This window comes from Carettochelys insculpta, chromosome 1 (genome assembly GCF_033958435.1).
Source record: "Carettochelys insculpta isolate YL-2023 chromosome 1, ASM3395843v1, whole genome shotgun sequence".
Lineage (NCBI taxonomy): Eukaryota > Metazoa > Chordata > Testudines > Carettochelyidae > Carettochelys > Carettochelys insculpta.
In genome coordinates, this window is record NC_134137.1 from 339,727,550 (window position 1) to 339,754,545 (window position 26,996).

Sequence of the window (26,996 nt, forward strand, 5' to 3'; positions counted from 1 at the left end):
GTAGCTGTCAGTAGTCATTTCTAGCTAGCATTCATGTTATAACACACTTCTCAGTGACCCAGGCTCTAAAAGGGGATTCATTATTAATCATAAAAGGAAGTACATTTGCCAATTCATAAATGCCAAGGACTACAAGCTTGTTTTTAACAGCTTTCCTCCTGTGGAGATTACATGGCTGAGGGTCAAATTTACTAAGCCCACACATTCATTGGGAAGTACTATATGTCCCCTGATATGCAGAGTACTGTAGTTAAATGAATAAAACATGAGTTTTTGGTGGAAATAAAACTACCATGTATTATGTTTCTTATTTGTTATGAGTATCACCACTTTTTGTGGTAAGTTTTATTTCCTTCAATGTTTGCCCTGAAACACCTTGAAAGCTACTAGTAATAAATAAAGGGAAATCAGAAACAGGCACTTAACTAATTGTCAAGGATTATTCTTTCTACTAGCCCTAAGTTTCTGTAACTATTATATAAAAATCAAACGTCTTGGGGCTGAGTACTATTTACACGGAAGGCCAGTTACACCAGTCTGGAAGTGTAAAGGGATTTTAAAGTGGGTGTAAATATACACTGCCTGAGTAGTAAAATGTAGTCTTTTTGTGAATAAGAATCAGGCCCTTGTGGTTTGTGATATTCATTTGACAGCTTTAAGCATCTGCATTCAGATCAGTCTGGTAAAGGTCAAGTGTCTGATGTCTCTAAGCCAAATAAAATTCTACTCCTGTGCTAAAGTGTATATATGGGGGCTACGTCTTTTTCTTTATTATTTTGACTTCAGAATTGTGTTTGCCAGATGCTTTGCTTCCATATTAGCCTTGTCAACTTATAGTGTTTATTCTTGTTGGTTCAGTGTTGAGCAGTATTCATAAAAAGATTCTGGAAGTCACAGCTGCTGCAGAGGGAATGTGAAAGGTCAGTCTGCCTGAAGAAATGCACTAACATTATTGAGGATTAAAGGAAGAACCCATATCATAGCTTGAAGGAACTCCGAAGCAAGCCAAATCTGCTGACAAGAAAATCTTTAAGTATTCAGATACAGAGTCTTTATATCACTAGTGTTAGTATTTGCTCCCCAAAAGGAAAGACAGTGTCTCTCCAGGTGAGGGACATGTTGACCACAAGACCCCTGAGGATCCACTAGAAATTTCTGAAGAATCAAAGTCCCCAGCACACAAATCCTGACGCTTGTTCTTAGAGTCAGGACCGGAGGAGAGGGTGGTATGACACACTGTAGCCTGTATAGCAGAGAAGACTAGCAGCCAAAATCTGTCAGAAAACATATCTTGGACAATCCTGAAAAATTTTCAAGTTCAATACCTTGTAACAGAGGAAATATATAAATCCATAGCTAAACATAGCAATGGCCATTGATTATCTTGGAGAAAACCCTTTAGCTGTGTATAAACTAGTGCAATCTGTGAACAGAAGTTACTGTCAGAAGAGATCTTCCAGCAAAACTTCTGTAGACAGAACACATCAGCTGCGTCTACACGTGCACGCTACTTCGAAGTAGCGGCAGTAACTTCGAAATAGCGCCCGTCGCGGCTACACGTGTTGGGCGCTATTTCGAAGTTGAAATCGACGTTAGGCGGCGAGACGTCGAAGTCGCTAACCCCATGAGGGGATGGGAATAGCGCCCTACTTCGACGTTCAACATCGAAGTAGGGACGTGTAGACAATCCGCGTCCCGCAACATCGAAATAGAGGGGTCCTCCATGGCAGCCATCAGCTGGGGGGTTGAGAGATACTCTCTCTCCAGCCCTTGCGGGGCTCTGTGGTCACCGTGTGCAGCAGCCCTTAGCCCAGGGCTTCTGGCTGCTGCTGCTGCAGCTGGGGGTCCGTGCTGCATATACAGGGTCTGCAACTAGTTGTTGGCTCTGTGTATCTTGCACTGTTTAATGAAAGTGTGTCTGGGAGGGGCCCTTTAAGGGAGCGACTTGCTGTTGAGTCCGCCCCGTGACCCTGTCTGCAGCTGTGCCTGGCTCCCTTATTTCGATGTGTGCTACTTTGGCGTGTAGACGTTCCCTCACAGCGCCTATTTCGATGTTGGGTTCAGCAACGTCGAAGTTGAACATCGACGTTGCCGGCCCTGGAGGACGTGTAGACGTTATTCATCGAAATAGGCTATTTCGATGTCGCTACTTCGAAATTAGCTATTTTGATGTAGCGTGCACGTGTAGACGTAGCCATCCACACACAAAAGCGGATCAAAAGAGCAATCCACTCTGTTAACAGAGAGCAGACAGCCCAGCCACTGTCAACACAATGGCCAACCGGAAGCTAAGCAAACAGGGGTGCCCAGTGCACTGGAAGCCCTGTCTGTTGACATAGGGACCCCCAGAGTGTCTACGTGGATTTTTTATCAACAGAAACTGTCAACAAAGGTGTCGTGCCTCATCGCAGAGAGGCAGAAACCTGTTGGCAGATATGCTGAGGTTTGTTGACGTACTGTGGACAAAACACATCTTGTGTGCGTATGCTCTGCAAATTTTGTTGATAAAACCCCAGTTTTCTTGACAAAACTCTCTAGTGTTAATGTAGCCTTCAAGAATACACAATACTTTTATGAAGTTTCACTATCCTATATCTAGATCTAGATCTAGATCTATATATAGTTAACTGAAGTATGGCATTTACTGACTAAAGTAGCTTTCTGAGAAAGTGTGTTAGCTTACAAACAGTTTGAAATGAAAATGTCAGCAGAACTGACCATATGCACAGGAGTATAGAATCATGCCTCAAGTGTTAGAGTTCCTGTTGCTGGCCTGCTTGGGCAGTATTCCCTCAGTAAAATGAGGATGATGAAACTGTACTGACCTCCTTCATACAACACTTTAAATCTACTGATGAAAAAAGTCAGGTATTATAGATTATATTTGGTTAATCATTAGAAATCACAGTCATTTAACAACAGGGTCTGTTACGTAGCTTTATTAGAAGGAAAATATCTACTCTGGAGTGTGAGAGAGATATTGATATAAACCAGCCTGTCCTTTGCAAGTCAGTGATTTTAAAAGCTGGTCCGTAATCTTAGACTAGTGTATTGTCTTTGATCTATACTTGAGACACCCTTTGCCATCAATGGAAATTCTCCTGTGGATCAAAGAGCATAATATCACTTCAGTGTGATGATCAACAGTGCTGGTAATGATCAGTAAAGATTTTGCAGTGCCCTTTTAATGTTCTCTACTAAAATAAATACATTAGATTGCTACAATAGGTAATCAGGAGCTAAAATAACACCTAGACATGTACTAAGCTTGGTGAATATAGCAACTGAACCTAAACACAATCATTACTATCATTGTTAATTTATTTATTTCTATTGTGCAAGTGGCTCAGGACCCAAATAAGGATAAGGATTCATTGGATTAGGCATTGTGCAAACAGATTACACTGCAATAGGCCCTCCCCCAGAGAGTTTATAATCTAAAAATGTATACAATTTGTGGCAGATGACAAAGAAAATGAATGGGGAGGGACATAGGAAAGAAAGAGATGGGAGGATAACACTGTAGCAGACACAGGTGTGCTTGTAACGAAACAAAAGACTAGCATAATAATTTATTAGGTGATGAACTTTTGTGGGGCAGACCCACTTCTTCAGATCTGGAAATAGTGCTGAAAGTGAACTGGGAGAGGTAGCCGTGTTCGTCTCTATCTTCACAAAACAAAAATGCAGCCATGTAGCACTTTAACATAGTCACTTAATAAATTATTTTGTTGGTCTTTAAAGTAGTACATGTTTTGTGGAGATACAGACTAATATGGCTACCTCTCTGTGACTATTCATTTGTAACAGTGTTTTCAGTGGTCCTGGTACTCACCAGACTAACTCTATTTTTCACATGACATTATAACGATCACATGACAAACAGGTATTGTATAGAAAAGAACAATCTGTCAACAAAGGACTAAAATGCTAAGTTCTGAACAAGAGCTTTAGTCATCTTTTTTGGAAGAACTAATTATTTCCGTTGCAACTAAATTGAACAGAAGGAAGTGCAAATAATTCTGAAAGTGTAAATATTTAAATATAAATATTTATCTTCAAGGTAAAGTTATTTCACATCCTACCAAAACTGTACCATTTTATGGAACATGGAATCTACACCCCCCCAAACTCGTATGAAGACAAATTACTTTCAAGTTCTTGTTTTCATGTTTTCAGAAACTGACTAGTAAATTTCTCCTCATTCTGTTAAACACTTCTTTCACCTTTCCTATTTCTCTTACACTACTCGGCACACCAATACAAAAAGGCACTCTCCCTTTCATACAAGGCTATTGGAAAGAAATAACACAGGCACATAACCTGCTATCAAAGGCTGCATATTTTTAGGCTTCCCTTTGGTCCCCAAAAATAAAGCAATGTCATCTCACCAAGCAAGAACAGAAACTAAATGGTAGATAAGATAAGGTGATTTATCAGAGCAGTGGCTGAAAAGGGGAAGCTATTATGTGCATCACTATTGGTATCACTCTGTTAATTACTGCAAAGTTCTCTCAAATGAATAACAATTTGTAAATACCTATCACTTTGTTTTGGTTATTATTTATTATGTGCCTCTTATACTGAAAACCAGAGTTGTGTGAAGCCCACTCTTTGAGGTTTGCATGACAGGAAACACCAGCTGGTAGACCCAATCATGACGGCTCACACTTCCTGACGTGCACTTTGTGCTTCTGGTTTTCAGAGATCCAGTCAAGCCAACATGGGCTGGTGTTCAGCCCCAGCACAAATTATTCATCGCAGAAACTACAAACCAACCTCACACCAAACCCTAGAACATTTGCTTGGTTTACATGGAAACTGGTGAATTTCCTCTATCTATGACCCTAATTTGCCCTCTTGCATGGTGCTATTTTCTAAGAGAAGAGTGAAGTTCCATGACAAGCAGCCTCTTTCATTTAGATTATAACTATCTCCAAGCTTGTGATATGGATAGCTAACCTTATCCCTTGTTGCAGAGATTCCCCATTAGGCATGGTGTTTTCTGCTGAAAATATATTCCAGAGTGAGTTCTTCCATGAGGCACAGTGGACCTGAGAAGAAATTCCTAGTTTAATTGCTGGTGGTGAGTGAAGGAATGGAATTGGCTGCCAGTTCATGTGAATTTTATAGCTTAGATTTAGATATCCATACAAAAGTGTTCCAGAAGGGGAGCAGGCCAGCCAGTCATGCATATCCTGAAAATTTGATGGAGCACAGAAAAGACGGTTGGCCTTTTGTTCATAAGCAAACACCACCAGGTAGGACTGCATGGATTTAGCAGACTGCATGAAGGATATGAAGGGGCTGGGTATCAGTCAGGAGGATGGATATAATTAGGAGACCAGCATTCTGTGAAGGGGAAGGAGGATCATCAGAGAGCTCAAGTCTTTTTTTGGTGTTCCTAAAGCTTGGACAGTGGTTTGGACTGACACTATAACCCAGGAACTGGTAAAATCACTTGCTTTCAGGTTTTGATGTGAAAAGTACCTGCAGCCCAAATGAATATTACATATAACAGCTATCACTTATCAAAAGTATATTTTCATTTTATGGCATCTTAATGCATCATTTGGGGCTATTTATTGTTCTTGTTGATGTTGAGGTGTTAACCAAATTAACAGTATAAACATATAGCCAGAACTTCATTCCAGACTCCCTTTTTTATGTTCAGAAATTAACAGTTTATCAGTATGGCAGCACAGCAGTCCTGCATTGACTTTCACGTGTGTGATCTGAGGTCAGGAGTGATTGTTGGACAAATTTGACTTTCGCCTTCAAGAAAGCTGCACCTGTTTGCATCATATCTTGAGAACAGGAGTGGCACACATCCAATTATTTTGGGTATAATAGCCTACTTCCATTACCCACACCTGGCTACAGAGAAAGTGCTAAAATACAGTTTAAAGGAACAGAGGAACACAGGAAATATCTGTGCTATAAATGTGATTTTTTTTGAGCTTCCTTGCTTAGGAGAAAAATGGGAATTGCCTTGTGGGTCTAATGTCAAAAATAAGGTACCTTTAGAAACAAAAGCTCAGATGCTCTAACTTCTCATTAATGACCACTATGAATCAATAGTTTACTTACATTTAAATGAAGTTGATTTGTCCAGTGACCAATTATTTTGTATTCTGCACTTTTGTTGGTTATTTGATACTGAAAAATATCATAGCGTCCAGGTGCATCTCCATTTTCATTGAAAACAACAGGCGTTCCAGCACTCCCTATAAAAAAGTTGAATGATAATTGAAATATTCTCATGAATCTATTTTAGTTTCCACTTGTTTTTTTTCTTTAACGTGTTCTGGAAAAAATGTGACAAAATTATGTGAGATCATCACACAAGTTTTCATACAATGTTGTCAGCATTGCTATATAATAAACTTAAAAAGCTTGTAAAGAAAAGGCCACTGTGTAAGTTATGACTTGCATCACAAAATAAACTGTCAATAAGCTTCAGCTAACCTATGTAAAACAAAACAAACCGGAGTTCAGTCAGAGGCCTAACACTGTTTAATACTGTAAGGACATCATAAGAAGGAGGGGTGAAATCCTGACCCTATTGAAGTGAAAGGCAAAACTCATGCTGGCTACGTCTACACGTGCGCGCTACATCGAAATAGCTTATTTCAATGTAGCGACATCAAAATAGGCTATTTCGATGAATAACGTCTACACGTCCTCCAGGGCTGGCAACGTCGCCGTTCAACTTCGACGTTGGGCAGCACCACATCAAAATAGGCGCTGCAAGGGAACGTCTACACGCCAAAGTAGCACACATCGAAATAAGGGTGCCAGGAACAGCTGCAGACAGGGTCACAGGGTGGACTCAACAGCAAGCCGCTCCCTTAAAGGGCCCCTCCCAGACACAGTTGCACTAAACAACACAAGATCCACAGAGCCGACAACTGGTTGCAGACCCTGTGCATGCAGCACGGATCCCCAGCTGCGGCAGCAGCAGCCAGAAGCCCTGGGCTAAGGGCTGCTGCACACGGTGACCATAGAGCCCCGCAGGGGCTGGAGAGACAGCGTCTCTCAACCCCTCAGCTGATGGCCGCCATGGCGGACCCTGCTATTTCGATGTTGCGGGACGCGGATCGTCTACACGTGCCCTACTTCGACGTTCAGCTTCGAAGTAGGGCACTATTCCCATCCCCTCATGGGGTTAGCGACTTCGACGTCTCGCCGCCTAACGTTGATTTCAACTTCGAAATAGCGCCCAACACGTGTAGCCGTAACGGGCGCTATTTCGAAATTGGTGCCGCTACTTCGAAGTAGCGTGCACGTGTAGACGCGGCTGCTGACTTCAATGGGAATCAAAACTTCACCTCAGGATTTGGGTGCAGTAACAACAACACAAGCAAATTCAGGCTGTGTTTGTTCTTCTGAGAGTTCTTCAGACATTGGGGGAGTTCTCAGATAACACAGATGCAGCCCAATCTTGCACCACACACCTCAAGGCCTAGCATACAGGGCCTGCTAACAACAGCAAAGGGATTTGCTGGAGTGTTACTGGCCTGTGGCTGGTCTCACCTACTGAACAGTTCCTTGGGACTATTGCCAATGGGCATAAGTTAAAAAAACATAATTAAGTCAACATAGTTAAACCAAGATAGAGAACGTGTAACTCAGTGACAAATTAAGCCTTGAGTTTCTCAGCAATTACAGTTGTTCAGAACATTGTACTGGAAGTGTGGCAAATTCCTACCTCCTCCACTCTGCAATTAGAAAAAGGGAGACACGTCAAAGTGCTGAGGGAAGAAAGCTAGGCAGGACACCACTTGTGGAAGTGGGTAGCTACTTGCTATGGCATAGTGTTAAGACTTTGAGGGACAGTATCAAATCATGTCTTAGCTATAATATCTTCAGCAGAGACTGAGGCAGGAGGTGCACATCTGGGAGTTGCCTTTTACTGGACATAGCTGCCTGAAATGCTTTAGGTGGGTTTTGTGAAAATTTGGCAATATTGCAAAGCTCACACCATAAATCTCCAATGTGTTCAATCTGCAAAAAATCATTATGTGATCGTTTGTCATCAATATAACTTAACGTTGTATTTTAAAAGTAAGTAAATGTGTAATTTCCCCATTTTATCCTTTTACAATGTAGTTATGCAGCAATGTATTATTTTAAACTATGATTGACTCAAATACCTCTATACAACATATCACCATCATAATTACATTGAACGCTTCATAACAGAAGATATGTAGTAGAATCTTAGGAATGTGACAACTGGTTTGGATACATTTAGCTGAACCTTCACCTCTGTTCCAGCCAAACTATGTCAGGGGCTCAAATACATGTATGTGTCGTGTTGCTTATTTCTTATTTGCCTTCAAAACCAAAAGTGTCAAAACATTTCAAGCAAGTCTTTTCTTGCAGTGTTTCTGGCCTGCCTGGCATGAGGACCTGCTGCAATTTCTAGTCACTAAGGGCTCCAGACCATTTTAAAAGCCCAACTGGAAAGTTTGGAGAAATATAGCTCCAACCACTCTCCTCCACATGCCAACCAAAAAGAGAATGGGATGCCTCTGCTGCACCCTCAGAGAAATGCAGCAGATTATGTTCTTCTTTGTGCAACCTCCAGGCTTTCTGATACTCCTGCTGGAGGTGCAGCACCATCCCTTCTGTAGGCCTAGTATTTAAATGTCATGATATAGTTCTAAAGCGTGATAGAGCAAGACAACCAGATGGGATGGATGTCTGAACCAGTCTGCTGAGCTTTGCACATCACTGTGATGGTCTGGTTTTTTTGGTGTGCATTTGTCCAGTTTTTATCAACCCTTTAAAGGGAGTTTCTGTGAATGAAAATACATAGTGGAAGAATTTTGTAGCCTCCTAAACTCTTCATAACAAGTCCCACAAAGTTCTACAGACACAGTAAGGCTGCGTCTACACTACAGTCCCCTTTCAAAAGGGGAATGCACATGAGGCAAATTGGAAATGCAAATTAAGCACTGATTTACATATCTCACACTTAATTTGCATAATCACATTTTCAAAAGAGAGTCTTTCAAAACAACAATGTAAATAGGGTTCTTTCAAAGTAAAATGTTTTCAAATGCACCTCCTTCCTAACTTTTTTCAGGAAAAAGGATGCTTTCGAAAACGGGGTTTTATTTCGAAAGAACCCCATCTATACTGCTGTTTTTCTTTTGAAAGACTCTCTTTTGAAATTGTGATTATGCAAATTAAGTGTGAGATATGTAAATCAGTGCTTCATTCTCATTGACAATTTGCCTCATTTGCATTCCCCTTCAGAAAGGGGACTGTAGTGTAGACGCAGTCTAAGGCAACAAGTTGGAACTCCCTCTCCTCCCCACTTGAACAAAAGCAGCATCTTTCTCAGCATGACACATAGCTCATTAATTTTGATTCCATCTACTTGAAGGCAATGCACATCAGTTCAACACAAAATAAAAGGAAAGATTACCATTTGTTAAGGCTAAAGTCCTATTTTCTTATCCTAATAGGAAGTAATCAACTTGTACTGAAAAATCCCTCGTATCCTGGCTAGCTTTCGGCAGTATTTTAGCGGATAACTCTTTGAGGTAAACAAGCATATTAATTAAAGAGTATTAAAATAATGGCCGTCTGACCCCAGTCATATGTGAACTCTCCAAAATGGAGGTCAGCTCAAATAAAATAACACTGTGAGTCAGAAAAGAAACAAGGAAAAAAAAACCATAATGAGACGTGTATGAGAGAGGGGGGCAAACGGAAGCTAATATAATAAAGGTGGTTTTTTTTTATTCTTTTTTGCAAGAAGGATTCTTTGCAGTGAATAATTACAGTAAACCCTCAAAATACACTGCTTCAAGTTGCGCGTAACTCACTTTAACACGAGTTAAGCAAAATTGAAGCTGTTCTGTGGCTGTCAGCCTGCCTGCAGGCAGCTGGGCAGGCAAAGAGCCCCTTCTCCCTGCTTCCCCACAGCCATGCCACAGTCAGCCTGACAGCAGCGGGCTAGGGGAAGGCAGGGAGAAGCAGCCAGGAAATTGACCAGCCCTGGTGAGTTTACTGAATTTTACAAAAGATTCTGTAGACATGGAAGGTAAGGTTAGTGAAGGTGTAAAATATCACAGATTAAATGCATGATCTAGCCAGCTAAATATAATATATGATAATGTGTTCTGTAATGTATTCAGTGTTAATATTACTGAGTCTGAAAGGAATGAAAGAGTCCGTAAGTGAAAGAATGTGTGTGTCTGTGTGTGGAGGAAGATGAATAGCTAGAAAAGCAGATATTGGGATAGCGATTGACTCTCATAGACAAGCATTGATTCGCCAGTAAAGGACCCTAAAATTAGTGCAGTGATAAGCCTTTTAGAAATGTAACTGGCTTTTTGAAAGAGGAAAAGTGCTAATTTGTATCAACAGTTCTAGAAGTCCTCCTATAAGAACACTCCATGCATCAGGGGCTTTGTGTGAATGCTCTATAAGAATGATTGTGGTGACAGGCTGAATCAATGCCATGTATCCACCATTCCAAATTCTCCTGTAGTAGATTCAGTGCAGCGATTTCCATAATATTTCATCAAATCTCAACACCTTCCTGTTCTCAATATGCCAACATATCAAACTGTAGCTATTTTCTTAAAGTAGGTGTTCATGCAGAAAAGTCTCATTATTGAAACCCTGATCCTGGAAGCTGATTCATGTGAGCGGAATTTTTTTCCCCCCATTGGAATTCCCATTGAAAATGGAAACCCATTGTGGAGCCCTGCCCAGGTAGATCAGCCCACAAAACTGAGTTCTTCTGATGCATTGAAATATAGACAATAGAATAATCTATAGAAAAAAATCTCATAATGTACTGTAGTCTTTACAAAAGTGTTAAAAATTAAGCTATATTGGAACAATGTGGCACTTTATAAGATCATCAGTCATTAGAATTAGTAATATAATCAAATTTTGAGTACTAAGGATTTTTGTATAGCTTCTTTTTTAATTAACTGTTAAAACAACAAAGAAAATGTCTAATGCCCATTAATTAAAATGTGATTGGGGAAGCACCAAAGGAAAAGCTTATATCTGAAATTACAGTACTTAGAAATCCCAAAAGAGAAGGAAGTATCTTCAACATTTAGAAGGAAGTATTTGTCACTGATACTTATTTTAATGAGAAAGATGAAAATGGAAGGTTTAAATGAAAGCAACTCACAGAGGAGAGAGGAGCTGTTAAAACATTTTCTACTTTATACTTGGTTAGGGGACAGAAACGCCAAAGAATTATCAACAATTAAGTAGAACTGAGGGAGTCTAATTTGCAAATGTTAGGTTGGCAGACAAAAGAGCAAAATGCACTGTATCCAGTTATGTACGGTTCAGTGATAAATGCAGCTATTATCTATGCAATCTCCATACAAAATATCATTTTCAAACAATGAACAATATGGTCTCTCAAATAGCAAACAATTATTGCCCTACACCTATTAAAGTCTGTGTCCTCAAATAAAGATCCTTCCCAACAGCACTCTAGAATTGCTGATTATGAGCTGAAGACAGTGAAAGATTTTCCCTTATCATGGACCAAGTTCTGGCTGCTTTTATGTGAGAGCACCAAACAGAGTTAGAGGGGGATTGAGAGGGTGCAAGGGGATGCAATGTATTGAGTGTGTATTTGTGAAATGATACTGTTGCCAACTGACCAACTAACAGAGAAGATAAGGGGTGGGTACTATAGGTCATATTATAGAAGCCTTTTTAAAGACTTGCTGGATGATTCTAGTCACGATTCCACAGGGGTGAGTGTAATTGATCAGGTGTCCATTGCCTTCAGACTATGGATTCATTAGAAACCTGCAGCCCATTATACTGCTGCACAGGAGACAGCCTAGAATCCCACAGCTTGTATTCTTGTGCACAAAAGGAAAGTGTCAGTGCCAGGAGTGGTACTACCCATCCAGAAGGGAGTGGACTAGAGCTATGGCTTCACTGCTCCATGGACTGTCAGCTGCTTCAGAACTAATACTGGGGAAAGCACTCTGCAGTATGTGCACACACAGTAACTGAGCCACATGCACTTCCTTCCCCTCAGCAAACCTTGAGCCATTTTGCCTGTTCTCTCCATAACCAGACTGTGTCTAGTGAACACCGTGTTCCTTTTCATCCACTTTATGCGTATAACTTTGCCAAAAATCCTATGGCTCCTCTTGAAGCACATCAGAGAAGCTTATCTAGCTTACAGCTGGACTGCTCAGCACACTTAAAAGAGAGCTACTAGAGTCACACATCACATACATCACAGTATCCCTATGAAATGGAAACATGAAGAAGAATCCATTAAAAAGTCAATGTTTCCCCCTCCACATAACTCCAATTTATACCGAAAACCTGTGGGAATGTCAGCTACCATGTGACTGTTGTAAATAAAATGGACACACTGAGACAACAGAAGATATTCAATTTTTGTGCAGCAACCATATACTGAGGATGCATCAGGCACAAAGTTACACTTGTGTGATAGAAGAGGCTAGAGTCCGTCAAAATGACAAGAGGCAGATAATATTCACTTTTTAAAATATAAACAAATATCCAATGTGTCCTCAGAAGTAGTTGGTGCATTTCCCAGAGTCCATCTCCAAACATCTTCTGGTCCTGATTTTCTGCTCAGGGAAAATAAGAGCTCTTTTGCTTTAAAGGCATGCTGGGAACCAAGTAGGTAGAAAAATGTTAGGGAGCCACTGTCACAGATAGAACTGAACTTCATTTGCAGTTGTTTCACCAAATTCTACATAAAGCTCAAGAGAACAGTATAGTTATGACCGATTCCCTTCCGTCAGAAGCCACATAACCTCCCTTAGCTCTTGCTCCTCTTTCATCCCTCTATACTCAGGGTGCGTCTACAACAGCCAGCAACTTTGAAGTATCTGGCACACCATTGAAATAGTACATGTCACGTCTACATGTGCCATGAGCTATTTCGATGTTGAAATCGACGTTAGGCCGCGAGACTTCGAAATCGCTATTCCTATCCGAAGATGGGAATAGTGCCCTGCTTCGATGTTCAATGTCGAAATAGGGCGTGTGTAGACAATCCGCGTCCCGCTACTTTGAAATAGCGGGATCCTCCATGGCGGCCATCAGCTGAGGGGTTGAGAGACGCTCTGTCCAGCCCCTGCAGGGCTCTATGGTCGCTGTGTGCAGCAGCCCTTAGCCCAGGGCTTCTGGCTGCTGCTACTGCTGCTGCTGCTACTGTTGCTGCTGCAGCTGGGGGTCCATGCTGCATGCATGGGGTCTGCAACTGGCGGTCAGCTCTGTGGATCTCGTGCTGTGCAGGGCGAGTGTGTCTGGGAGGGGCCCTTTAAGGGAGCGGATTGGGGCTTTGCTGTCCCCCTATTTTGACAGGGAGCGCTTGTGTGTGTGGACGCTCCGCATTTCCTTCTGGGGCAGCTCCTTTCGATGTTCTCCGTTGCTACTTCAACGTTGAACGTCGATGGCACCAGCCCTGGAGGATGTGTAGACAATACATGTCCAAGTAGCCTATTTTGATGTTCTTATGTCAAAATAGGCTACTTCGATGTAGTGTGCTAGTGTAGATGTAGCCTCATTGTCCCTGAGTCGCTTTCCTCCTCCCAGGCCATACCAACCTCCAGCACTGTTAGCAGTCTTCTCTTTCATGCAGATTCGCCAGCTTATCTAGAAAGATAGACTTATACCATGATTACCTTCTTCACTGCTGGCCCTTCATTACATAAACGATGTTGTCATTACATTAGGACATTCCTGTCATATTTAGCAGCACAGAGGGTAAGTTCCTCCTAGAACACTGGTACTAATCAGGAGATGAACATGCTACCCTTATGACTTAATTTATAGTCACGCCATTCTGGAGGAGTGGTCTCATTGTAAAATAAATAGATAAATGAAAATGAAAAAAGGAGGGGACTTAAGCATGGAACCTTATAAATGGCCCTATATGAGGTTAAATGTGCAACTCATGGTTTTATAAGACTTATTCTTCCATTAGTAGCGGAATTGTTTCTTCTGAACTGAGCTCTTGTGGCTTGTACTTCACGGTATGCTTGCTATGCAGTGTCCATGCCACAAACTATTTCTGACGTGCGTGCGTACCCTTAATGTTGCAAATAAAGGCTTACTGAGCTGAAAATTGGTAAAATGCATGTTGGGCCAAAATAGAACTTTTCATGCAAATTTATGGAGATACTGAAAATGGGAAGAAGAGGTTCTTCAATTACTGTGTCTTCAAATACAGGGGGTGACCACAGTTGGAAAATTCTCTCTTTTTTTGCTCGCTCAAAATTCCAATATTACAGGTGGTGCAGCCTTGACCCACACCTATTGGAGCTCTTCCTTTGGGCGCACGCTACTGGTAGTATCAGACCAATAGAGCAGAAAGATCAGATTATTTTGGGGGACAACCTTGGGAAATGTTAGCAAACAGGAAATTATTGTACAATCACTAGAAGAAGAGATTTCATCTCCTGATACCAGGTAGCATGGTCATGGGGAGCCAGGGAAAGGGCAGTGTGTGTTGTTAGGAAGTGGGAGGGGAGCACAGATGTGGAAGCACATGAAGGACTCAGTGGGGCAGTGGAGGGAGCACAAGAAGGGAGCCGGATCATGGGAAAGGGTATAGAAGAGAGCAAAAGGCACAACAGGGAGCCGAAGGGAGTGGGAAAGTTATAGATGAGATGGAGTCCTCTGAGCTATCTATTGCCAACATGGTTGGTGCCCAGAAATTGGATTCAAACTCCTGGGTAGCACTGCCAGGCCCACGGACACTGCATGCTTAAAAAAACATAGATGCACTATGATTGTCATGGTGGTTTCTTAAAGGAAGCTGCTAACCTATGTGAGAAGCAGTAAGCACCACTGGAGTCAGACGGACAGTTAAGGTACCACTAAAGGGGAACCTAAATGTCTCCTAACCTGCCTCTATCCCACTACCTGAGTCCAGGTCTTCAACCCCTCTGCTGAACAATCCAAACTGATGAACCAGCTCTTCAGCAAATTTCTACTTTTATCTGCCCTCCTATGGACAGCTGGTGGCAGCTGGGGTCTTGCCAAAGCTTCAGGCTCCTCTTCTCCTCTACCCTCTCCAATCAAAACAAGGGCCATGAAGGTGTGCCTCAGAATATAGAAACTAGTAAATGGACAATCTAGGAAATGAAACTCTGTCAGCCACATTAGGCTCTCCTAAGACATGACCGCATCCTCTGAAATTATTTTAACTTTAATTTATTTAATTTAATTTTATTTAATAATTTTGTTAGCACTTACATGCAAGGAAGAATGTGCTTGATGGCCTATTTATTCTCTTGATTCTGTCACTCCTCTCAAAAATTACACTGTCAGGATTAAATAAATAACCACTAGGGAAATGCCAGTCCCACGGAACTGTGTTGCAATGAAGTTGAATTTAGGGGCCTTAAATCCTTGAATGTTAGGAAAAATCAGGAAATACTTAATTGAATTCCTTTATGCCAATCCTGTATAATATTAAAGAGATTTCTGGTTTTTTGAAAATACAACTCAAAATGAAGAGAGAGTTTTATTCTTCTCAAAACAACACACTGATATAGCCTAAATTCCTCCCCCTTCGAAATGCTACTGTGAAATCAGAACAACACAGCAATTTAGCCCACTGTAATAAACATGCAATTTTTTCTGTAGGACCACCAGCTCCAGCCAAGAACTGCTGCTCACACAGTGCAGCCAGATCCCAAATGAGAACAATGTGGTACCGTTAATCCATGCACCAACTGCTTTCAGTTCAGCGAGATCACATTTGACACACTAAGCTCTTTTTCCTTGTTTCCTGCTGTGCAATCAGCTGTGCAATAATTAACAGGCTAACAATACATTAGGGAATCTCCTAATATGATTTTCCAGTAGTTGACACAGGGCACAAAAGGCTCCATTGTCTAACTATGCTGGAAGGGATGACAGGAGATACTGGCTGCTGTTTAATTTGGCTACAACCTCATTCTTAAGTATCAGGGAGCACCCGGCCAGTAAAAATGTGCCATGCAGGTAATTCCATAATCACTGATAAGCCATGTCTACACGTGCACACTACTTTGAAGTAGCGGCACTAACTTCGAAATAGCACCCGTCACGGCTACACGTGTTGGGCGCTATTTCGATGTTAACATCGACGTTAGGCGGCAAGACGTCGAAGCCGCTAACCCCATGATGAGATGGGATTAGCGCCCTACTTCGAAGTAGGGAACGTGTAGTCGTTGCGTGTCCCACAACATCGAAATTGCAGGGTTCTCCATGGCGGCCATCAGCTGAGGGGTTGAGAGACGCTCTCTCTAGCCCCTGAGCTTAATGGTGGCCGCGTGGAGCGGCCCCTTAAAGGTCCCCACCCCCTCCCTTCCTGTGCAGGAAGCTGAGAGAGCGTGCAGGCACCAGCAGTAACACGCGGCTAGCCTGCACACTCTTCTGCAGCCACCCACACCCCCAACCGACCTGATGGCCGCCCAGCAGCCCCCCCCCAGTGCCCTCAGGGAATCCTCCCCAAGGGGAGCCAGGGTTCCCAGAGCAGGAGCCAGGCCAGGAAGCGGCAGCAGGGCTCCTCTTGGATGGAGGCTGAGCTTCGGGACCTGCTGGGGCTCTGGAGTGAGGAGGAGGTGCTCCAGGTAATGGGGAGCAAGAGGCGGAATGCGGATGCGTTCGCTCGGCTGGCCGAGGGCCTGGGCGCCAGGGGACACCCTGCCTGCACTCTGGACCATGTCCGGAGTAAAGTGAAGGAGCTGCGGCAGGGTTACGCCTGGGCCCGGGATGCGGCCGGCCGATCTGGGGCCGCCCCTGTCACTTGCCCCTTTTACAGGGAGCTCAGGGACATCCTGGGCCCCCGGCACACCTCCTCCCCTCCAGCCATGCTTGACACCTCAGCTGAGGAGACCCAGCAGGCCCCGGAGGTGGAGTCCGCCCCGGAGGCAAGCCCCGCACCCCAGGGGTCCCCCAGGAGCCCACCCCCGGGGCACCGGAGCAGGAGGAGGAGGAGGAGGGGGACTCCTCCTCCAGCGACACCGGCCTCCAGATCCTCCTCCCATCCCGGAGCAGCAGCCAGGTGTCCACCCCCTGGGTGTCCCCCGACCGTGGGAGTGGACCATCAGGTATGTACCCCCCCGGTGCACACCCCCGGGGTTGAGGGGCGGGGGTAATAGATATGGCCAGGGCCCTCCACATGCCCAGATGACCATGGCCCCAAGGACAGCAGTGCCATGTCCCTCACAGGAGTATATCAGCCCCTGCCACCCCCAGCACGACAGTGCCATGCCCCATCCCCGGGGCAGGGGGAGCAGAACCTCTAGGGTCCCCCGGAGGGAGGGGGTGGGACACCCAGCAGCAGCAGCATGTGATGGAGTGGGGGGAGTGCAAATGCGAGACTCAGGCTAGATATGAGCAACAAGCTGAATAGCTCCCAGTGGCTAAGGATGATCCTGGGGCTACAACTGGCAGGTTACACCTCTGCTCTGAACAAAGAGGAGGGAGGAGCCGAGCTGGCTTTGAATCGGGGGCCACAGTTAGAGGCTAGGGCAAGAGAGAGCTAGAAGGCTGCCTGCCTGAGGAGGGGGAAAGCTACACCCCAGAAGGGCACCCCTCGGGGTCTTCTCCCCAGGACGGGTTGGAAGGACCTTCTCTGACTGCTATACTGCCACTTCTTGGAGAAACTGGGCATCTGTTGCCTCAGAAACCTCTCCTGTCATACCTGCTGAGTGAGTGAGAGTCACTCCGGCCAGCGGACAAGGTGCTGTGCAGGGGGACCCCTGAACCCCATCACAGCAGCATTTCCTGGGGACGGGGATGGGGAACCTGCAGCACAGGGGTGGGGGGACAAGGCCACGGCTCGGGGCCCACACTAATGCCTGTCTCCACTCTTCTTCCCCACATCTTGTGTTCCGCAGCTGCACCATCGGAAGGACCGGAGAGCGCCGGCGAGGCTTCAGTGGTCCCAGAAGGCCCTCCGGGGCCATTGCTCCAGGCCAGCCCCTCGGCGGAGGACCGACCAGACCCATGGCGGGCAAGACGGCGGACCCAGCAGCAGCAGCCGCTGGCGACGGACCCCCAGCTGCTGGCCCTCCACCGCCGGCAGGTGGAGGTCGCTGAGCAGCGGCTGCGGGTGGAGCAATGCCGCCTCCACCTGCAGGAGCGGGTGCTGGCCTGGCGCCAGGAGGCATGGGGGGCCTACATGCAGACATTCAACCACATAGCAGACTACCTGGCCCCCCATGCCACGCCGGCCGCCGCTGTGCCCACCCTGCGTGCGCCACCCACTGCTCCAGCCACCGCGCCGTCCGCCGTCGCACCGCCACCCACCACCGAGGGCCATTCCGCCAAGGGGGACCTGGGGCCAGCTGACACTCGCCGGCCGTATCTTCCAGTCCGCCCAGCCCCCAGCCAGCCCCAGCCAGGGCTGTGGCCGAGGCAGGAATCCCAGCCGCCCACCCCCAGTGCTGGACTGTAGGGGCGTGGGGCCCAGGACGTGGTCCCCCTCCACTTTGTATATATTCCCCCCAACTTTTATGGGTTTTTTGGGCTGTATATAGTTTGTATTTATTTGTGACCCCCATTTTCAATTTCTGATCCTTCCCCCCCCCATGTAAATAGTTCTCCCCTTCCTTGTTATCCCTGTTTTTATAATAATATACATACATATATATGTTAGAATTTCTATAGTTAATAAGAAGAGTTCCAGTAAACGTTTGATTTGACAAACAAGTGTCTGCTTTTATTTGTACAAGAAAAGTGGGGGGGGTGCTGTTGGGTGCTCTGTGGTGTGGGTGTAGGTGCAGGGAGTGTTGTGGAGGATGGGGGGGCAGTGGGGGCCCTGCCAGTGTTCACCCCACGGCCTCATTGAACTGGGCCCGCAGGGCCTCCCGGACCCAGGTCCCTTCGGGGTCCACCTGGCGACTGGGGGCAGCGGGTGGCTGCACATCGGCCCTGATGGCCTCCACAGCCCAGCCCTGAAAGAAGGCCTCCCCCTTGCTCTCCAACAGATTGTGTAAGGCGCTGCATGCACCCACAATCTGGGGGATGTTGGTGGGGCCCGCATCCAGGTGGGTGAGGAGACACCTCCAGCACCCTTTGAGGAGGCCAAATGAGCGCTCCAACACCTGGTGCACGTGGTTCAGGTGCTGGTTGAAGCATTCCTGGCTGGCAGACAGATGGCCCGTGTATGGGTGCATGAGCCAGGGCCGGAGGGGGTATGCCGCATCTGCGATGACGCAGAGGGGCATGGTGGTGTCCCCCACAGGGATCTCCTGCTGGGGGATGTAGGTCCCCGCCTCCAGCCGGCGGCACAGGCCCGAGTTCCGGAATAGCCGGGTGTCGTGGGTGCTGCCAGGCCAGCCCACATAAATGTCCTGGAAACGGCCCCAGCTGTCCACCAAGGCCTGGAGGACCACTGAGTGGTAGCCCTTCCAGTTGATGTAACATCCTCCGCTGTGCTCCAGGGCATGGATGGGGATGTGAGTCCCATCCAGAGCCCCGAAGCAATTGGGGAAGCCCAGGGTGGCAAAGCCCGTGATGGCGGCATCTGGGTCCCCAAGCCTCACGAGCCTGTGGAGGAGCATGGCGTTGATGGCGCGGATGACCTGCAGGGGAAGCACATGGGAGAGCACCAATGAGGGGTGAGCAGGGTGTGTGTGGCCCTCCCCTGCCAGGGCCCCCCTCCCCTCCCCTGCCCTCCCCTGCCAGGGCTGCCTCCCCCCCCGTCCCCCCATGGGTCCTCTTACCTCCATGAGGACAGTCCCGAAAGTGGCCTTGCCAATGCCAAACTGCTGGCCCACGGATCGGTAGCTGTCTGGAGTGGCCAGCTTCCAGACAGCGATGCCGACCCGTTTCTCCACAGTGAGGGCACGCCGCACGGCGGTGTCCTGGTGCCTCAGTGCGGGGGTGAGCCACTGGCATAGCTCCAGAAATGTCTGCCGGCTCATGCGAAAGTTCCTGAGCCAGCGGTTGTTGTCCCACTCTCCAAGCACCAGCCTCTCCCACCAGTCGGTGCTGGTGGGGTAGCTCCACAGCCGGCGGCGTATGAGGCGGGGGGGGGGTCAGGGTGCTGCAGGGTTGCAGGTTGCATCCTCCTCCCCTGCGGGCAGCTCCTCCTCTGTGGCAAGGAGGTGCTCAGCTGCCTCCTGCATGGCATCGAGCAGGGCGAGCACTGCTCCTGCAGGGGCGGCTGGGTGGACCTCTGGCTGCTGCTGCTGCTGCTGCTGCTGCTGGGGGTCCATCATGACTGCGTCGCTCGAGGTGTGCGTGCCTATGGCTCTGCAGACCGCGTGCTGTGCAGGCTGAGTGTGTCTGGGAGGGGCCCTTTAAGGGAGCGGCTAGCTGTTGCCCCGGAAGTGCGAGTCCGCCCTGTGACCCTGTCTGCAGCTGTGCCTGGCACCCTTATTTCGATGTGTGCTACTTTGACGTGTAGACGTTCCCTCGCAGCGCCTATTTTGATGTGGTGCTGCCCAACGTCGACGTTGAACGTCGACATTGCCAGCCCTGGAGGACATGTAGACGTTATTCATCGAAATAGCCTATTTCGATGTCACTACATCGAAATAAGCTACTTCGATGTAGGGTTCACGTGTAGACGTAGCTATAGACACTTGTGTGGAGGCCTGTTGTCAGCCCTCCCCCTTTGCTCATCCTGGACCCCAGCCAACATGCCGCTGGGATCTCATCATATCTTCTTAAACGGGGATTAAGAAACCTATAAAGGAAGCAGACTTTGACTCCCTGCCTTGTCAATCAGAGGAGCCCCAAACCCGTCCTGTTTCTTTGGACAGCAATTACTCTCAGTAGAGTTGGGGGATGAATCCTTTCTGGTTACTTACAGTGCTCTTTTCACTTACACCTCTTCACTTGTACATGAGCACAACCCCAGTAAAGTTGCATTTTTCCAAGCATAATATTGACTTGGCTGACCTCTGCTCCACACTATGGTGTTGACATTAAACTATTAGACTTCACATTCCTGCTCAAGGTTTACTTGAATTTGTGATCTAGTCTCAGAGCTGCTATTTTCATAACTTCTTTATGACCACTGATTAAGATTTATGCCCTTTAAAAGCAGGCTTCTGCCTCCTCTGTGGCTAGACTGATTATAAAGTATGAGCCGCCTTTCTGCCTCTGTCTTACCTTTAGATTAGGGGATTGTCTCTGCTTAAAATACCAGTTTCTGTGCCATGGAAGTGCTTCAGTGGAGATGCTACCTGGAAATCCTTTCCCATTGTGCAGGTAACCCATCTCCCTGAGGTGCAAAAGCTGTTGTATAAACACTCTGCTTTAAGGTCTAGTATGGCACACGTGTAAGTTCTGTAATGTTTGGCCATTGCTGGTTTTAAGTCCTGTAACGTTCTGTAAACTCTGTTTTGTAGCAGCTGCTAGGCCTATATTAAGTACAGAAAACCCTCGATTTAATGGACCCTGATATAACAGGCTTCGGAAATAATGGACACTGGCTGCCAGCCCCCCTGCTCCCCACTAATAAATGATGGAGATTCACTACAGCCACTGCAGGGGGCAGAGGAGCTGTGAGAGCAGCTGGGGCTGCTGGGGCTGGAGAGGCCACTGCAGTGGCTGGGGCTTCTGTGGCCAGAGGAGCTGAGCGAGGGGGCCGGTGGCTGTGGTGGGGTGCAAGAGTTCTCCTCCCCCAGCCCCATATGCATGAAGCATGTCAGTGCTTGGCTGCTGCTGTCTGCAGTGGTGCTGAGCAGCAGCCAAGGTGTTGGAGGCTGCTGGCTGGGGGCAGCCATGCTCTACTTTTGCATGGGCGGCTCAGAGTCGGGGGCTGGAGGAGACACAGTGGTGAGAGCTGCAGGAGGAGGAATGAGCCAGGCCAGAATTCAGCTCCTCTCCTGGTAATTCGGAGAGGGAGACGGAGGTGCGAGAGGAAAAATGGGGCAAGGGAAGAGGGGTGCAGAGGACAGGAGTGAATGATGGGCTGGGAAGGTCAGTGCATCATCATACAGTGTAACCATTTGGATATAATGGACTTTTGGTATTAATGGACACCCCTTCCCCCATTAGTCTGTTAAATTGAGGGGTTACTGTACTGTAAGTTAGTAAGAAACTATTTACTGATGGCATAAGTCTGTAAGAAACCATGGCTGCTCTTTTGTAAAAGAAATTGTGTTCTCTAAATTGAGCTCTCCTTTGTGTGAGTGAGGAAAGTGTGAAAGTTGGGGAGGGAGTGTAATGGAATCAGTCCCTGAAGCCAGCCTGTCTGGACAGCCAACTGCCAGAAGTACCTTGATGGCCAGAGAATAATAGGAGCTAAGCCCTGAAAAAGACCCACCCAATAAAGAGAAAGAGGCCCCATCAAGAGAAGATGAAAGTCCCATCTGCTGTTAGCTAATAGCTCATGGTCATACAGTATCCTGGGGCAGTGAGACAGGACAAGAGCTATGGACTGAAACATATAATAAGATGGATGCAAAGCTATGAAGGGGTTCTTCTCGCCACCACCATTCTGCAGTAATCTTGGCTGGCTGGGGAGGCAGGAGAAGGTGCAGGAACTGGCTCCCCACCCTTTCTCCCCAGGATGGATGATACAGACAGCCCCTAAGTACTATGCTGGTAAGAGAGCACAAGCTGACAAGGGAACAAGCTGACAAGACCGTTGTGTGATCAGCTCACCACCTGACTTGTGACTGCAGGCAGACACACCCAACTCACTATGCCTTGGCTTCCTGGGGTGTCTCTGTGCAACTCTTCACCTGCATGAGTTCACCACTTGAAGTGTATGTGTGCAGGAGAGTATGAGTGTGTGTCAGTGTTTGCTTGAAAGCTAGTTCCCCTTTTTTCCTTTAATCCAACAGTAGCACTTAACAAAATACTTATGAGTATAATCCTGGGGTGCAAGTAAGGCAACACAAGCTAGAGAATTTGCTTGTCAGTCTAGCTTTGTCTACACTGGGAATAGATGGGTTTAACTACATGGTTCAGGGTGCCCATTTGCAACATCTCTGAGTGACATCATTATAACAGACTAATTTCCTAGTGTAGACCATGGCTGTGGAAGATCAAACCCTCTGTGGAGAGGATGTAACCATCTCCCTTATGGCACACACATGTAATTCTCCCTTGGTTTGTTCTCCCCACCTATGTCTATAGGTTCACCCACAGACGTGGCAGGGTGACACATTGGCCAAAGTCAGTAAACTCACCCCAATCAGCAAGGCAGTGGGGCCCCTGGCCAAAGTTAGTAAACTTACTCCCATTAGCAGGGCAGTGTGACCTCCTGGCCAGAGTCCATAAATTCTCCTCAGTTCATAGGAATCTCCTGGTCACAGGCAAGAGATGAGGGGGAGGGCTACATTCCCTTGCAGGGGGATGCAAGCCCTAACCTCTCCACTGGACCCCAGCTCAGGGCCCTGATAGTGGTTGCAACTCCAGCCCCTGAGTTGGCGGGAAAAGTTCCAACCAAAATACACTGCCTCCCAGCACTGGCTTGCTCCCCACTTAGCTTGTCTTCCCCGGGCTACTTTCTGCCACTGGCTCTGCAGTGACAGTGTAGGTCTCTGTCCCTGGTGTGGAGTTTGTCCACTTCTGGTTGTCTCTGGGTCCTGAGGTCTTTGGGAGCTTCTTGCCATCAGCCTCAGGTGTTGTGTCTCTGTATCTGGATTTTCACTGTGGCTTTTCTGGCTGTCAGCCCCAACTGAGCTGAGCCGCTTGCTTTTATACATGTTCAGCTGTGCATGCCCAGTAAGGTGGCAATGGTGCAGCTTCCTCAGCACTCGGTGCAGGATTAGTCCCTTCACACCCAGTGTGGGGTGAGTGCACTTGACACAAGTGCCAAGTCTTCAATTTTACTTAGCTAAACTGAAGTCAGAGAGTAAATGAAGATGGCGTGCCACACCTTTACAAACGTGATGGACCTTCAAGGCACTTTAGATGGTACTTCAGAAGGCATTTATTGATGGGGTCATATTACACAATTATTACCGAATGATCATCTCCTTAAGAGAGGTAGAATGGAAAGCCAGGGAAGTAGTTTATAGTTACATCACTGAAGTATTTTATCAGAAAATGCTCATCCAAATCTGTGCTGGAATCTTACTTTCTTCTCAAAGAGGAATCATCAAATAATGGCAACATTTTTAACTCTCAGTCTCCTAAGCTTCTTTCCCCAGTTACTGTCGACAGCTGCTTCGAGTGTAGGTGCGGCAATAGTACATAAGCCCTTATAAAATTCTAAAACTGGATATTTCACTTCCACATTGTGGCTATAAAAAGAAGAGAAATTTTTAGCAACCTTTTTTAAAAGCCTTTTCTCTCAAGATTTCCATCCCAGTTTTTCAAAACACAGAAGTTTGCAGAAATGCTAGTGGAGCTGCTGTACCTTTAGAAACTTATTGAAACTAAATATGATATAATACTTTTAGAGGTTTATGTATTAGTAATTCTAATAGCATTAAGATGCTTTAGGGTATGATTTTCCCAGCCTATTAATACACACCTCAGATGGTTGAAGGCATGAAGCCGTATTTATCAGGTTCATAAATGCCTCCAAGATATGTATTAACGAACCATAACAGTATGTCTCTCATGACTCGTTACATTAACTCACTTTATATTAACAAGGATGTCGTACGTATAGTAATCCTGCAGTTCAAAAATCAAGTTCATGTATTATTCTAGCATTGTATTGATAGAAATAATATGGGAAATGTGTGAAATGATTTTAGAAGTGGCTCAAACAAATCATTCTGTTTCAGCATACGGAACTAGTACAATCATAATTTGCAGTAATAGCTACTGCAGAGAATTTAAATTGAGCAATCTCATTTAAGAAAGAATCTTTAGCACCTTTATTATATGTGTGGCATAATTTTAAATATTTTATATTGATATATATATTTCAAGTGATCAGCTAATTATAGACATTATTTATCAATATTCACCCTGTGAATTACATAAATATAAACAAACAATAATGTCCTTGACACTTTCTTTATTCTGATGTCATTAAGCTCATCTTTAAAAATAAATTGCATTGCAAGACCTATGAAAATCTATGCACAATTTTTACAGATACCAATCAAATAAATTCTAGTAAGTTTGAGTGTGGAATATACCTACTTCATTCAGAATTGGAGGCTTGTTTTAAGGTTATCACGTGGATTCTTCCTTGCATGATGACAGAGACATCTCCTCAATAATGAGCACACAATTCAAAAAATACCTCGGGAATTTATCTTTGGGTGCAGTAAGGAACATACTGGCATCCTCTAGATTAGACTCTCTGTAGCATACAATATAATACGGAGGACAACTGTAGGCACACCAGTAGCTGGGAAAGGAACAAAGAAGCATGCTTGGGGCTTGGTAAGAGAGACCCTGACTCTGAGACTAAGATGTCGTTCAGTCAGAATAAGAAGGGCACAATAAATCACGATGAATTTTCAGGAGAAAACTGTTGGCTCTGAAACACATTCTACGTCATGCCTGAGCAACCCCACTGTGATTGACCCACAGGTCTTCTGGGACATAAAACACTGCTTCAGGTTTGAGCTAAACTGAATATGGGAAAAATAGTAATAACAAGACTGTACAAACTTTATAAGCCTTAATGGTACTGACCACCCTTTAAGCAAGGGTGTTTGGATTTGGTTGGCTGGCTGGCTAAATAACTGGAACTGTAATTTATGGTGTGTTGGGGGACAGAAATGAAAACTGATGCAAAAGGGTCAGTATGGGCAGCCCTGTGCCTTACGCGTCCCTTTTGCATGGAGTGGGCTAAGCCAACACCCTTCCTCCCTCATGTTGGGTAGAAAAATTCTAGTTTTGCTCTAGCCATTTGTTGAGGTGTGGGGCTGAAAAGGAATTTTTCGCTTGCCCCCGTATTGGTGTGGCTGGAGTTGGAATTTTTTGTCTTCTTCGAAGTGGGTTTAGATGGGCTGTGTTTATGCACAGCCTGAAGGGTGGTAGGTATTATGTCATAATGCATTTAGAAGTAGGGCAGATGCCCAGTGCAGATACTCCCTAGGTAAGGTATACAGTAACTGAATAAATGGCTTGTAAAAGGACACAGAAGAGGTGTTCATTACAGGAGAAAATGGAGGACAGTAGGGAATAGATATTGGAGGGAATTAACCTCCATTGTGATAGCCTGCCTTAACCTTCCTACAAGGGAAGGGGACAGAGTGGGTCATAAGATCCTGCCAATGGATTTGCTGGAGGGACCTGGATGGAAAACAGGAAGAGCTGTTAAGGTGCCTGTGGTAGTTATAAAATAAGCCTGGGGTTACCTGAACTATAGACCATTACCTGCCTTGTAGTCCCAAAAATCTAATAATAAAATTGCAACCTGATTAAACCCATGTCTAATGTCTCCTGTTCTTCTTTTGGTGTAGCCAGACAAAATGTTAACCTACATAGTTTGCTACAATATACAATTTTAAATTGCTGTATAAGAAAAGACAAAAAGGAAAGGAAAGAATACTATGTGATTAAAGTGATATTAAAGCACTGAAGAGAAAAATAAATTACAAAAAGTATTTTGGAGTTTATTGTATGTCTCAATAGCTTTTAACTGCTTCTACAGGTCATTAGAGCCGCAATTACTTTTGTCCCATGCAAACCCATGGTTATCTCCATTCAATAAAGGTAAATTGACAGGGAAATGGATAGGAAGATCTAATATCTTCAATGAAATCGACTATATATTTTAGACAGTTTGTCTGTTTGATCCAGAACTCCTAAACGGTGAGAGCTAGGAACATAAAATTCAGTATACAGCTTCCTCCTATAATAATTTGAAACAGTGTAAGGGATTGGTTGTGCCAGGAAAATGGGATGTACCTGGAATAGAGCTGCTTCTCCCAAATGATAAGAGTTTATAGGTATGATGAAAAAACTTACTTAATAGAATTCCCATTTTAAAAATTACCTACAAAAATCAATTAAATGGATACATTTCAACAATGCCCTTTTTAAGAAATCGAAAAAAAAATTAACTTCATAAAAATAGCACTATATTTTTAAACATACAATCATTTTAAATAAGGCATGCACAT

General features: G+C 45.4%; 1 protein-coding gene across 1 annotated transcript in view; it reads right to left on the reverse strand.

Moving 5' to 3' along the window:
• The window catches only part of GRM8 (glutamate metabotropic receptor 8), a 531,151-nt gene that overhangs the window by 100,509 nt on the left and 403,646 nt on the right, over positions 1–26,996 (reverse strand). Inside the window, exon 7 of the mRNA XM_074984122.1 lies at positions 6,091–6,227. Coding sequence (XP_074840223.1) covers positions 6,091–6,227 — 137 coding nt within the window. The remainder of the gene's footprint in view (positions 1–6,090; positions 6,228–26,996) is intronic.